The sequence below is a fragment of the Falco rusticolus genome, chromosome 10 (genome assembly GCF_015220075.1).
Source record: "Falco rusticolus isolate bFalRus1 chromosome 10, bFalRus1.pri, whole genome shotgun sequence".
In the NCBI taxonomy this organism is placed as follows: domain Eukaryota; kingdom Metazoa; phylum Chordata; class Aves; order Falconiformes; family Falconidae; genus Falco; species Falco rusticolus.
Window position 1 is genome coordinate 37124568 of NC_051196.1, and position 13718 is coordinate 37138285.

Below are 13718 nucleotides of genomic sequence, written 5' to 3' on the forward strand. Positions count from 1 at the left end.
CTGCAGATGTCACCTTGCTGTCCTGCTCAGCAGAGGGGTCAGAGTCATTTGCATGTAAAGAAGAAAGGACCTGCTTGTCCCCCTGGGGTGGGGAGGGAAAGAGATCATACCAGTTTTGTGGACAGGCCAAGAAACTTGGCTACAGGTTCTGCAAAGCCGGTCCAAAGTATCAGACAAGCGTTTGTGGGGAAAAAAAAAAAAAAAAAAGAGTGGTGGTGGTGTTCTTTAGTCCCATTCAGGTCCCCAGGCTGTCTTTTTATACACATGCAGGTGGAGGCAGCAGCACACAAGGTTTGCACCTCCCTGCAGATGCCCCAAAGCAGTCCCAGCCCCAGACATTTTTCCTAAAGGCAAAGCTGGCTTGAGGAGTCCTACTCCACTTTTAGCCCCCTGCTCTGACTCTGATGGTCACCCATCAGCTGCGTTGCTGCAGCTCCTCGGTGGTGGCACAGCCTGACAGACCTCTGTGTCAGAGCAGCTGAGGGACAGAGGAGCATAGTGGAAAGGAGAGGGGGAACTTCTGAAAGGCAGCTTCACTGCTGAAAAATGTTTGAGGAGCTCTGTCACCAGCCAGGCTGCAGGTGTGTTTCGAGAGGCCTCTTTGGAAATGGGATTTCATGTTTCTTTATCATATGAAGATTTTGACTGGCAGCTTTTAAGCCTGGAAAAGTGACCAGCTCCTTGAAAGGTCAGAAGAGGCTCTTGCATCTGCCTAATCTTACCTCCTATCGAACAGTACAAACAAGCAAGCCCAGACACTTCTGCATCACTTAGGGAGCCACCCAGTTTTAACTGAATGGCTTACAGTAAGGGAGTGGTGACTCGCTGTTATCTCCCCCACGCTCCAACACCAGCCCAGTGAATTAAGAGTGCCCGCTAATTACCAGAGGTACTGATAATTAAGTGCAAACTGTGGCCCCAAGTGTTTGCAGATTTACTGTCCGGTGCCCTCCTATGAAGAGGAACCCTTTTATAGCCAAAGAAATCAGCACCCCGTGACTGGTCATTTCCATCTGCCTTGTACAGGAATCCTGACCAACAAGTTCACAGAAGTCGGCATCTGTATTCAAACCCGTAGAACAGCGGAGAAGGAGCCTTCATGCTGGATTTGTCAGCAAGACATAGACATCCTGGCTGCAATGTTCATGGCGAGAGACAAAAATTTTTAAAAAAGGAATAGCAAATATATTATATATATATATACATACATACATACATATATATATATATATATAAAAACAGGAAACAAAATGCATCCTTGCACTGCTGCTATATGCTGGAAATGAATAGCAAACAACAACACCAACAAACAAAGCCAACCCTTTGCAGATAAATTGAAGAATTTACTGGATTGGTGATAAAATAAGATTTAAAAAATCCTAATAATAACAGTAATATTGTTAATAATACAATAAGCCACCATCTTGCATGTTACATTAAAGGATACACAATCATGAGATCATTTGTTGCACACTGAATGGAAAGGAAAACTGCTTTGCAACAAAGCAAGAAATAAGCAAACTGAAATAAAAACCCACAAGCAGAAGCAAAACCATTCCCCACTCTGAAAGAAGAGAGAAAAACATTGGATTTATTACCTTAGAGTTATTTTCCGATTCACAAGTGTCGTTTTGCCCTTCTCCTCATTCCATGCTGGTTCTTTTGCATCTTTTGGGGTTCTGTTAACTCTCCCCTTCCCTTTCTTATCTTCTTCTCTGTGCACTTGTCCAGCCTCTTGTTCTCTGAAGGTTATTTAAGAATGGATTTCATTTCAAACAAAACAAATGATACGTATATGGTTTCTCATTTATAAAAAAGCAGCCTGTAGGGGTTTCATATGGATGTGCATTTAAGTTATGTATATTATTATATATATATAACAAGGGGGGAGGGAGGGAACAATACTGAAATAATTCAACAGTACTGGTAAATTTGACAACATTTTTAAATTATTAACTCTTTGATTGACTATGGTTGGTGTATTTTGAGACTCTTAGATCACACATGGGACTCTCACTCCCGCAAGAAGAGAATGGGGAAGGTTTCAGCCACTGCTGTTTGCGAGGGAAAGGGGAGAGGGCAAGAGATGGGAGATGTCCCACCAGCTGATCTGCAGTGTATGGTGGTTGGATTTGGAAGGTCAGTGGTGGACTTGGAGGGGCAGGGAAGGAGGTTGAGGCTGCAGCTCTGGCAGCTGCAGGCAGAATCATCTCCCCAGTCCCTAGCCAGAGCCATGTGAGTCAGCTGGGAGCAAGGTGGCAGCTGCAAGGTTGCACCCATTGCTCCTTTCCAGCCCACTGAACTGTGCTGGTGGTTGGAGTGGGTTTGCTTTGTTTCTGGATCCCAGTAATGAAGTTACTTGAGCTTTGTAGCAGGGTTGAAGGCAGAGGGGTTGTTTCAGCCCTGCCTGCCCCACTGCCTGGGTTGTGATGGTAAGGGCTGCCTGAGGCACTGTGGGCTGGTGACAGCGATGGCAGTCCTTCCACCAGCCTGCCTAGGGGTGGGCAGTGGAGAGACTGTGCTGTCTCCATCACTGCAGAGCATCCCCAGCATGCCAGGCTGGACCAGAGAGCCCAGGCCCTCTGCATAAGAAGGTGCATGTTGAGGAGGTGTCAGTGGAGCTGCTTTCCCCCGGCTCATCCCAGCTCAGCATTTAGCCACAGGCTTCCTCTACAGCTGCCTTTGGAAGGGGATCTTGGGCCAAGCCCAGGGCCTCGTACACTGTGAACCAGGCAGTTAGGGTAGACCTGGAACCAAAATCAGAAAGGAAAGGAAATAAATGGGTTTCCTTCTTGGAATCATCTCTGGCTCCTGTGGAAACAGAAGGGCCCACAATTCTGCACCATTTTGCCTTTAGTCTCCCACCCCTCACACAGACTGTGCCCAGAAATAGGTGTGTTTTGTCAGGTCCTGTAACGGCTCGGAGGATGACAGCGAGCAGGAGAGCCTGTACCGTGAGGATGTTGTGGGCAGACCCCGCTCACTGCCTTTGATGTCCCAGGAGAAAGCCTGCTCCCTGGCAGCCAGGGTGCACCAGTTGCTTGCTAGTACGGCTCCGTAAAGTCTGTTCTTCTGGCAGAGAGGTTTCTTCTGCAAGCATAAAAGGCATGAGCACAGGCTGCTCGGGAAGCAGACAGAGCTGCTGGCTGGCGCCAGTGCTGCCAGGTCGTGAGCATCTCCCCAGCTTACATCCAAGCGCCTTCAGCTACTTTTAAAGACTAGGCCCCCAACCAAAAAAGAGTTAAGGCAGTTGCAAAGAGGCTAATTTTCTCTCTTTCCTTTTTTCAATTCACCCAAACCAGCTGTAATCAGCAGTGGCACTTTCAGAGAGAGGTGGTGGTGGAGGAGTTGTGGTCTGCACATGGTGCTGGTGTTCATCAGCACATAGTGTGTTTCATACTTGGAGGAGCCCACCTGGCTTTGATGCCTTTACAACCTACCAGAAGCTACTATGAAACTAGATACTTGCTTTTGACATTGTGTACAGTTATAAATTTGATGGTTACTGTTAAAATCAGTGGCCTTACAGAGTTAGACTTGATGTGCGCTTGGACTGAAATGAGTTCCGTTTGGAGTGAGCAGATCCAGTCCCTGGCTTCCGCAGTGTGTTTGATGGGTGGTGGTGTTTAAAAAACTTAAAAAAAAAAAAAAAAAGAAAAAAAAAAAGAAAAAAAAGGAAAGAAAAAAGCTCACTGCTTGTTTGCCTGGGGAGGTGTGGGTTTCTGCTGCTCAGCAACAACTGAGGCCCCTGTGGGCTCAGCTCCCCCAGCCTGCTCATCACCTTGCCTCCGTTTCAGACAGCTGATCACTGCTTGTTTTCTTCCAGGGGCCTTTCTGTTGAAAGGGGTGGGAGACCCGAGTGCCTGTTTTTACCTGATCCCACAAATTCATTCCAAACCTGGCCTGCGATTGCCTGAGTAATAATAACAGTAACAATAATATTTATTTTTATTTGAGAAGCACCTTACCAACCAACTGCAATGCCTCTGTTGTTCCTTCACTAACTTTCCTTTTCTCTTCCTTTGTTCTCCCTCTCCCCCCTTCAGTCATACTCCTTTTAAGTGCTTGGTGGTGTATGCGTGTGTGCTCACTGTTCTTGTATTCAATGAAAGTGAAATAAATGTGTTTGATGCTAAATCAGCTTGGGGCTTCAGTGGACTCTTTCCTACCAAGGGGACAGACAAGTGAAGGGGGAATCTTGCAGCCAGGGTCTCTGCACACGGATATACTGGACTCTGCTCTGCCTAAAGTGAAGATGCTGCCAGGCTAAGTATTGCAGCTGGTGGAGCTGGCAGTGGCTTCATGTGGTGGCTGCGACCCTCATATGCAAGTGTGTGGTAGTTGGAGGTGGTTGTCAGGATGCTCAAAACACAGAGGAGGTGGCAGCTGTCCCTGAACCTGGCTGTTCCAGAAGGGAGGACGCGGTGCTGTGAGAGCATCTGTCCTGCTGCAGGGCCTGCTGTGTCTTTCCTGCTGAGAGGGTCTCCATGCGTCCGTCCTGCTGCGGGGCTCTCGGTCCCTTTGTCCCATGGCAGGGCTTTTGGTCCCCCTGTCCCATGGCAGGGCTCTCATCCCCGGCTGGGAGGATAGGGCCTCGGGGAGTGGCTGCCAGCGGGGTGCCGGGGGCAGCGCGGCCGCCTCGGGGGGACACTGAGGCTAAGGGGAGCAGCCGCCGGCCGCGGGGGGCCCAGGGGAAGGACAGCCGGGGCTGGGCCTCGGGATCCGGGGCTGAGCGGGAACTGCGGGCCGCGGGCGGGACCTCCTGCAGTGCGGGGCCCGGCACCGCTCGGAACGGCCCGGAAGGGCTGTGCCACCGGAACGAATGTGCCCGGAGCGGCCGTGCGCCCGGGCGCTTTCCAGAGCGGACCGTGCGGGCTCGGCGGCGGCGGCGCGGCGGTTCCGGGCCGGTGGGAGCGGCCTGCGCTGCCCATGGCGGGCCCGCGGCTGGAGCCCGAGCTGGCCCGGCAGCTCTTCTTCGAGGGCGCCGCGGTCGTGGTGTTGGGCTTGCCCGAGGGAGCCGAGTTCGGCATCGACTACAGCGCCTGGACCGTGGGGCCCCGGTTCCGCGGCGTCAAGATGATCCCGCCGGGCATCCACTTCCTGCACTGCAGCGCGGGGCGGGCGGGCGGCAGCCGGGAGACGGGCCCGCGTACCGGCTGCTTCCTCAGCCTGCAGCGGCGGGAGCGGCGGGTGCTGCGCTGGGACACCTGCAGCGAGGCAGTGGGGCTGGCGGCGCCGGCCGCGGGCGAGGCCGAGGCCTTGGCGGAGAACCTGCAGGAGATGGACCGGTTCCTCGGGCCCTACCCGTACGAGACCCTGAGGAAGTGGGTCTCCCTCACCAGCTACATCAGCGAGGCGGCGGTGGAGCGGCTGCAACCGGAGAGCGGGCGGATCTGCGCCTTCTCGGAGGTGCTGCCGGTGGCGGCGGGGCGGCACGCCAGCGAGCGGGCGGAGCAGCGCCGGCCCCGCTTTGACGCCGAGTGCCGCAGCTACGCCGAGGGGCTGGCGCGGCTGCCCCGCATGGAGCCCAGGGCCGGCACCGAGATCAGGTTCACGGAGCTGCCGAAGCAGACGTACCCCGACGGAGCTACTCCGGAGGAGATAACCAGGCACAGCATGGACCTCAGCTACGCCCTAGAGAGGGTGATCCGCCAGCGGTACGCCGGCCAGGCTCTGGAGCTGCTCGGTGAGTACCGCCGTCGCCCCGCACCGCCCCCGTGGAGAATGAAGTCATTTCTCTGCGAAGGGAGAGCCCCGGGACGAAACCCGCCCCTGCTCCGTGTGCCCTGCGCCCTCGGCAGCTCTCTGGGCTGCCGCTCGGATGTCTGTGGGGTTTTAGCAGCTGCAGGGCCCTTTGGCTCCGGACACCGAACACCAGCCTGTCACATCTGCCTCTCTCGCTCCAGGGTGCTGCTCTTGCAGCCCAGGTCGCCTCAAATTCAGTCAAAAGTAGCAATTACAAGTGGCCGCAGGTTGTGTAGAGGGGGCCTGTCATCTGGCACCAGCCTGTTAAGCTCTGTCATCCAGAGTTCTCGCTTATGGAGCCCTGGGAGCATTGAGTGGGCTGAACATCACGATTTTCAGATTCTCGTTCCCTTTCGGGTAGTGAGGTGGTATTGGGCCTCCCAGCAGGCAGCTCCCACGGCAGTAGCTGGTCCTTTCCCTGGCTGGAGCTCAGCTATGTGCTGCTGGTGACTCTGTGGCAGAATTTGGGCTTTGCCAGCCCAAGGGCTGTGGCTCCCAGTCGCAGGTCTGAGTTACCCACTAGCCTTTTCTGACAACTTGTGGTATGGATAAATATGAAATCTATGGAGGTCCTGGAGTGTGGTTGTGTTTGTGGCAGGTTGGAGGGAGGACTTGGGAACCCAGCTGAGCTAGAGCCTTGAGGCTGCTGAGGTTTGAAATTGTATTGCCTTTGGTTTTCCTTTCTTCCATTTTCCCTGCATTAATGTTGTAAAATTTATTCTTTATTGAAATTAACAAAGACAGTTCTAGGATATACAAGGAATGAATTATCATAGGAAATGACGATGCCATCATTCTGGCAAAGTACCTGATGCTAAGCGTCCAGTGAGGTGAACCCTGGCTCTTAATTCAACAAGATAAAAACATCTATTAATGTACTGCTCACCTCTCCCAGTGTTCCCACAGCCCTTGCGTTCAAGGGCGGTAGCATTTGCACTCCTGTGTGGCTCTGGAAATCCAGGCACAGGTGGACTGAATGCTTGCAGAATAACAGCAATGTCTGATTTCTTATTTGGGTATCATTTTGAGAACATGGATGACGGTGGAAGGCCTCAGGTGGCTGTTTATCATCTTTGGGGAGTGATTTTACAGGCAGACTAATTACAGTTACAGGTGGACCTACCTGATGATCCTTTGCATTTTATCCAGCTGGAGAGCAGAGCATTAGGAAATAGTGTTCAGAGTATTGCTTGCTGTTAGCAGAATCACTGGAAGGGCAGAATGCGTGTGCAAAAGGCAAACCTGGAATTCTATGCAGTCATTTGCAGCATTTTTGAGAGGACACATACCTTGGATATGTTTTCAGTCTTATGTGTGTTTTGTTTTGTTTTCCTTTGCTGAATATGCACAGCTGAGTTGCAGTTTGCTTTCATCTGTTTCCTGATTGGGAATGTATATGATGCATTTGAGCACTGGAAAAGGCTGTTAAACATCCTGTGCCGATCTGAAGATGCCATAGGGAAGTATCAAGACCTTTACATCAACCTAATTTCTGTGCTGTATCACCAGCTCAATGAAATCCCAGCTGACTTTTTTGTGGATATTGTCTCCCAGGACAACTTTTTAACCAGCACCTTACAGGTATGTTTGCAACTATCTCTTGAAAAATGGGAGTGGGAGGAGAGGCCGTATTTGAGCAATATTTTAGGAGAAGCTGCAAAAGGAATTAAGTTACTGTTGAGCTGCATGGGAGATAGCGAGACTAAGCACGTATCTAAGCTTGTTTTTTTCTTTTACTTTTTCCCTGTGTTAGTTACAAAGAAATGCCATTTGCTTGTTATCTCAGAGTGTGACCTGTTCCAGCTATGCCTAGAAGAGTCTAATGCAGTATAAAATTGAGTTAGTCTGCATGCAAAGAGGCCAGAAAAGTGAGGCAACAAGAAGAAAGGCTATTGAAGATGGCTGCAACAGAGAATGAGGACTATGTCTTTTTTGTTATGTTTTCCTTGCAAGTAGTGCTGAAAGTAGCCTGCTACACTGGCATGAGTCCTAGAGTTCTGGAATAGTACATCTAATGTGACTGAACTGTACTGGCATACTTTTTCTAAAATTTTTTGAGGCCTTTGACTACATAAAGCTGTACAGCTGTAAAAGAGGCTGAGAAAGTGCAAGATAATATTTGTTTATTTTCTCCCAATCACCATTCATCCTGTAAATAAAAACCCCAAAACTTTGGCATAAGAGACTGATGATGCTGATTTTTGGTCAGCTTGAATAGTACGCTTAGTGTGCAGGGAAGTTGCAGTGAAACCTTATTGAGCTTAGGGCATTGGTAGTATTTAAGAAGCTTTTCCATTCCTGTTAGCCTTAAGCAAAGCTGAAGACTTCCTATAATCAAGTTGTTACGCAGAGGGAATTTATGGTTAATCCATACTGCAGAAAACACTGCTCCTACTGAGACAGGCATAGGCAAATCTGTAGTTCAGCACTAGTGAAACCAGTTACTCCCACTGATTGTAACCATGCTAACATTTCAGCAAACAGACTAAGCAAAACTTGGTTTAAAAAAAAAAAAAAAAAGGCCCAAACCAGATACACTGGTGATGCTCAGCAGTGGAAACTTAATCCCAGCAAAACCAGTATTAAGTTATGTTGCAGGTGCTTGATGCAAATTGGTAGTATCTTCTCCATTCTCAGGGAGTGGTTACATTTCTCTGCTTGTAACTCCCAAGTTCTTGCTGTAGATTTGGGGAGGGTGGAGGTGTTTGTTTTTAGTTTGCTGGGTAAAATTTTATGGGAAGCATTGCTTTTAACAAATTTTAACAAAATCACTTTCTTCTCTTTTCTGGAATTTGGATTCATAAAAGTCTCAATTTTTTTAAATCTTCATTTTAGTTGCTGGGTTTTTTTCGTCATTACAGGACTGGAGAGCCTACCTCTATTTGCAGCACGCTTGCAGAGCAACACTTTGCAAGTGCCAATTTACAGCAGTACAATGAATGTGTCAAATGGCCCTTCTTTCCATCTGATGGGAATTTTGGCAGCACCCCGCCTTGATGGTTATCTTTCCTTTTTGGATACCTGAGTCTTGTATGCCCTTGGAATTCATCAGTCTGTGTTTTTGACTTAAGAAGCCAATGCCTTTAGGTGGCTGTGCTGTCTTCAGCGATAACTGTTAAGCCCTAGCAAGAGTCACCACATTCCTAGTAACAAAGAAGAAATTTGTCTTACGGTTGAACTGAGCCTCTCCTTGCTAAAAGCTCTTTTCTCTGTTCCTGTGGGATTTCCCTGATGTGCTGAAATAGTGCCAGGGAACCTCTGGGACTTACCTTACCCAGTCAGTTTAGGTACACAGCCATCAGACTTAACATTGTCTTGACTGGGTGTGGGCAGGTACAAAACGGTGTGTGTGGGGGGAGTGTATTATCTCTGTTAGCTTTTGCTCAGCTTTGAATGCAGCAACTTTATTTTTGGAGTTTGATCCAAGGCACGCATAACCTCCATCGAATATGCAGCCCTAACAATGCTTAAAGAAAAAAAAATTGATTAAATTACTAATTTAATGTGAAATTCATTGAGGAGAAGTGGGAAGTATAATCTTTTTTTTAATAGCAGCCTTGCTGTGTTAGAATTCTGTTATAAAGAGACAGTTTCATGGTAGAATGAACAAGGAAAAGGCAAATGATTATAAAGCAATGAACTTTGCTTCTCATTGTCAGTGTTTTATCCAGCTGTCAGTAAGTCTCTCCCAAGTTAGCGCCTGCTTTTTCCCCTGGAGTGCTTTCCCTTCACTTCCATTGTGCAGTCATTTTTTTTGGCCTTTGAAATACAAGTTTCTTCCTGTGGAAATGAATTCTGGATCACAAGTTCTGAAGAGGAGCAGAAGCAGGCTGATGAGAGATGGACTCTGTGGCTGAGCCTTGTTTGTTGATATACAGGTGCTTTAACTCCAAAGTGCTAACAGAAGCTGTACATTTTGTGAAAAGTTAATGGATCTCTGTGTGTTTAGGTGATGGAGGGGAGCCACCCTTAAAGGTTAGTCCAGATTTCAGTGCCCTGTGTTCAAGGGAATGGCTGTGCTGGGGGTAACTGGATCTTTTCCAGAGAGCTCCCATTTGTCTCTTACCTTCAAGGTCATTTTAGTAAGTTTCCTCTGTATCCTAAGGTGTTGGTGTTACCATATTACCAAAATACTTTGAGGGATCTCCTGGTCCATGCAACCATGAAAAAGATGGATATAATTACCTGTTGGCCTTTTGGACACATGCTGTAAAATCGGCTTTGTGGCAAATGAAAACTGACAGTCCTTTTTTTGTTGGGGTTTTTTTTTTCCTTCTGCTTAGACATTTTTCTCTGTTTACACTTCACGTATTTCGGAATTCCATAGTACATATTAACAAAGTTATTACCTTAGTGCAAATATTTCTAACGCCGACTCAGTGGAGTGAAGGCAGGATGTCTGTCTTGGCTGTGGGGTGAGAGGAGAAGTGTGTAGGCTTTGTTTACATAGCCCCAAAGCTGGAGGGTTTCCAGGGTGGTAGATCCCTTACCAGCGGCCTAACCTGAAACGTTTCCTGGTTGATGACACCTCTGTAGGAAAGAGACGCACAGCTTGTGCCATGGCTGAGTTTTTACTGACCTCTGCTCTTTTCTTTTAGGTGTTTTTTTCCTTCACGTGCAGTGCTGCTGTTGATGGGACCCTAAGGAAGAAGGCTGAAAAATTCAAGGCTCACCTAACAAAGAAATTTAAATGGGACTTTGAGGCCGAGCCTGATGATTGTGCTCCCATAGTGGTAGAACTTCCTGAGGGTGTGCAGGTGGACTAAGCACAATGCTTGCTTGGAAACAAACAGCTTTTTAAAGTCACTCTTTCTCCATATCTTTTCCAACCATGCCAGATTCCTAAAGTCTGTTTCTGAAGTTGTCTCTGCTTTCTGCTGTAGAAGCAGATGTGGAAAACCCAGGAAGATTCCTAACTTTGTGAGAAGACCAGAATTATTGGAGGAGTTTGTCATATGGCTGCTTTGGACACCTGGGTTTTTTTCCCCTAGCTCTTCTGCAGCATCTCCTCGTTCTGTACTCTGCTCACCTCTAGATCCCTGGTCCCTTCTGTCCTCCTGGGCTGGAGGTGACCCCTGTTTGGAGAGCATCTGTGGTTTACACTTGAAGCCTTTGCTGCTCTGATTTGATGCTTCCTGAGCGAGGAGTGTAAGCCCACATGACTGGTCACTGCAGCTTTTGACAGCCCAAACCCAGGCTGTGACCTCCTGCATTACAGGGGTGTAAGCACAGCTGTTTCAAAACTGTGTTGGATGCTTCTGCTGGTCACTGTAATTTATTGCAATAATCTGTTGTGGAGGAGGACTCAAAGCCACAGCAAAACTCCTCCCATTTCATGCCCCTAATCCTGAGGTATCTTATTCCTCCCATTCTGTTAAAGCCTTTTGTATTTACTGCTGACACTCTGTTTAGCCTGACGTAAAAGAAAGTTAACCGTTTGCTAACAAGAAATAGAATTATTGGGCAGCAGTCACCCAGGTCTTAAAGAAGAGAGCCAGCGTAAGATTAAAGGTCAGACTTCCACATGAACTGGATCCTCTGTTTTGTTATAATTGGAAATAGTATTTTCACTGGTGGCAGTCTCTTCTTCCTCCCCATTTCCCATGAGTAAGCTCTAAGAAAACTTGTAGTGCTTGTTCAGAGCTGCACAGGGACTTAGTCCTACCACTTGCTTGTTACTCTCTTGGCTGTTAGAGTCCTTCAGGAATTTGTATGCATGTCTAACAAGATAATGCTGGTTTTTAGTCTTTTATAGTTCAAAATAAATCTCGAGAACCTTGTCTACAGAAAACTTTTGTATGAATGTGGTTTTTAGTTATTTAGCCAAAGTTTACAGTACAGTGACACTGCCCTCTCTTTCTTATTGGAATGTTCAGTGTCCTCAGAAGTAACACCACAGTGGTATCTGTGACATCCAAGTGAAATGGTACATGGCATGGCAGGAAGCTCAGTGTGTTCTGGGAAGAAGGTATGTGATGTGGTGTTTCCAGATAATCTGGAACTTGCCACGGGAATCGGCTGTCAGAAGCCCTGTCTGCTGCTCAGTGCTGTTTCCTCCCTTTCCTCAAGGGCTCTGCGCTCCATTACTCCAGTGGCTTGGTTTGTCCAGTTTAAACAGACTCCGTATTGAGCACAGGCCCTTAGGCAAGTGTTTTGTTCTTAAGTCTTTCTTACCATGCTTTCTTGTCCTGAAGACCCTAGAGGTCTTTTGTACAGTGGTTTGTGCTCTCCTCTTGTTGTCTTGCCCTTTGTATTCACAGGCAGTGCTGTCTTTCCAGTTGCCTGTTGGACAAATCATTTGTAATGAATGGTCCCAACTTTGATGAAAGATACCTTTTTGGTGTGTTGGCTCTTTGCACCAACCTGATGACAGGTTTTGTTGTTTTGGAGCAGAACACTGATCACTGATGTAAGCAGCGAAGGTAGCAGAGAGCCTGGGGACCTGCCTGTCTGGAAGGGAGAGGAACAGTGCTCTGGGTCTGCAGAGGCTGCAGACCAGGCTGGCCAGGCAGTGTCAGTGCTTTCCAGGCTGTCCTGGCAATGCTCCCAGTTGTTTGATGGGTAGGTTCATTTGAGTGCGTCTTTGTTAAATCTCAAAAACAATAATGGAAAATTCAGTTCCAAAGTATGTAGTAGTCAGGTTCCCATAATGACTGACGTTTATAGCAACTGAGAAAAAAGAATGTAATTGTACTTCCATTGTGCTTTTTTTCATTTTGCAAGGTTGTAATAGGGAGAGGTAATATCTATTATTAGACGCACAAAATAGATGAGGAAGAAACAGGCCTTAGGGGACGCAGTCCCTTTGTTAGGTATGAAACAGAAGCAGCAAACTTTCAGCTAAATACAAGGTGAGGTGTTCAGAATTTAACTATTATAGGACTCAATTACACCCTTTGAGGGAAAAGGGAAGCTGGTGCATAAGAATCAATGTATGTTGGATGCTTGCAAGGGTGGAGTTACAAATTTGGGAGGGAAAAGAGTGCTGCTGTTCCTGTTGAAGTCAGCAGGAAGGAGGCTATAAAAGGAAAGTGGTAACATGTAACAGAAGGAATATTTTCTTGCCCTTACGTAGCCTTAGGCCAGCTATCACTATGATAACACTACCCCTTCTTGCAGCTAAGATGAATATAATGATCTGAAAGCAAAAGCAAGATTGTGTGTGTGTAAATACGCATTACTGCCAGCTAATGAAGTGTAATATGTGATGTGTTTGCAACACTGATTCAGCAATGAATTAGGGTCAGGACAAGCGGCTTTTGGTGCGTTGTGAAGTGGCACTGAAGCATGAGGTACATTGGCCTCCTGCTTATGTGGAGAGTTGTCCAGCTGCCAGAATTGTGCAAGTGAGGCAAATTGGCATCATTCCTCTCCTGTAACATGTGCTTTCACTGCAAATTCTGCTGGAGCATGGGCCCTGCTTAGCCCTAGGTGAGGCTAATCACTTGTGAATCAGCAGTGGCATGAGCTCACCAGTGGATACCCCCAAAGATGCACTGCACACGGCATTTGCAATGTAAAGCCCAGTGGGAGTGTATTCAACCCTGAGAGCTGCTATTCTTTTTTTTTTTTTTTTTCTTATCCCCCCACCCCCGCTTTCCCCATAGGTTCAGTAAGGTTAGCCAAACCAGAGTTTTGAGATTGGGTGATACGTGCTCTGTGCGGGGCCTCTGTGTTGTCCTGCACCACATTGCTGCTTGTTTCATCGACCTTGCAAATTCAAAGATGTGGGATATGTTGCCTGAGGCTGTAGGAAGCCACCTTCCTGTCCCACTATTGTAGCACACCTGGTTTTTTTTATTGGGAAGAGAAATGGCACATCTTGCTCTGTCAGGTCACGCAGCTTCCTTTGCAATTTCCACCATCCAGCTGCCAAAAAAGCAGACAGACCACTTCTGTCTTTTTTCAGGTGGATTGCTGCCGATGATTTCAACATGTCACTGATGAACATCCGCAGTGTAGTTTTGCAGTTC

At 47.8% G+C, this 13718-nt stretch overlaps 2 protein-coding genes across 12 annotated transcripts in view; both read left to right on the forward strand.

The window, feature by feature from the left end:
• EPB41L1 (erythrocyte membrane protein band 4.1 like 1) overlaps window positions 1-4141 on the forward strand; it is a 62828-nt gene extending 58687 nt beyond the window's left edge. For all 10 annotated transcript variants that reach the window (XR_005106487.1, XM_037402174.1, XM_037402175.1 and 7 more), the window contains one exon: window positions 1027-4141. Coding sequence is in view for 9 of the 10 variants with exons in the window: in XM_037402174.1 (XP_037258071.1) it covers window positions 1027-1035 (9 nt within the window). In the remaining variant the exon portion in view is untranslated. The remainder of the gene's footprint in view (window positions 1-1026) is intronic.
• A 715-nt stretch (window positions 4142-4856) lies between these two features.
• On the forward strand, window positions 4857-11536 carry AAR2 (AAR2 splicing factor). 2 transcript variants are annotated; one of them, XM_037402181.1, is made up of 3 exons: window positions 4857-5686; window positions 7097-7326; window positions 8607-9390. In XM_037402181.1, exons 1-3 carry the CDS (start codon window positions 4930-4932, stop codon window positions 8682-8684), a joined length of 1065 nt encoding a protein of 354 aa, XP_037258078.1. In that variant the 5' UTR covers window positions 4857-4929; the 3' UTR covers window positions 8685-9390. The 2 variants fall into 2 exon arrangements, with proteins under 2 accessions (XP_037258078.1, XP_037258077.1); XM_037402180.1 differs by lacking the exon at window positions 8607-9390 and adding an exon at window positions 10344-11536 and having other exon boundaries at window positions 4860-5686.
• The last annotated feature ends 2182 nt before the right edge of the window (window positions 11537-13718 follow it).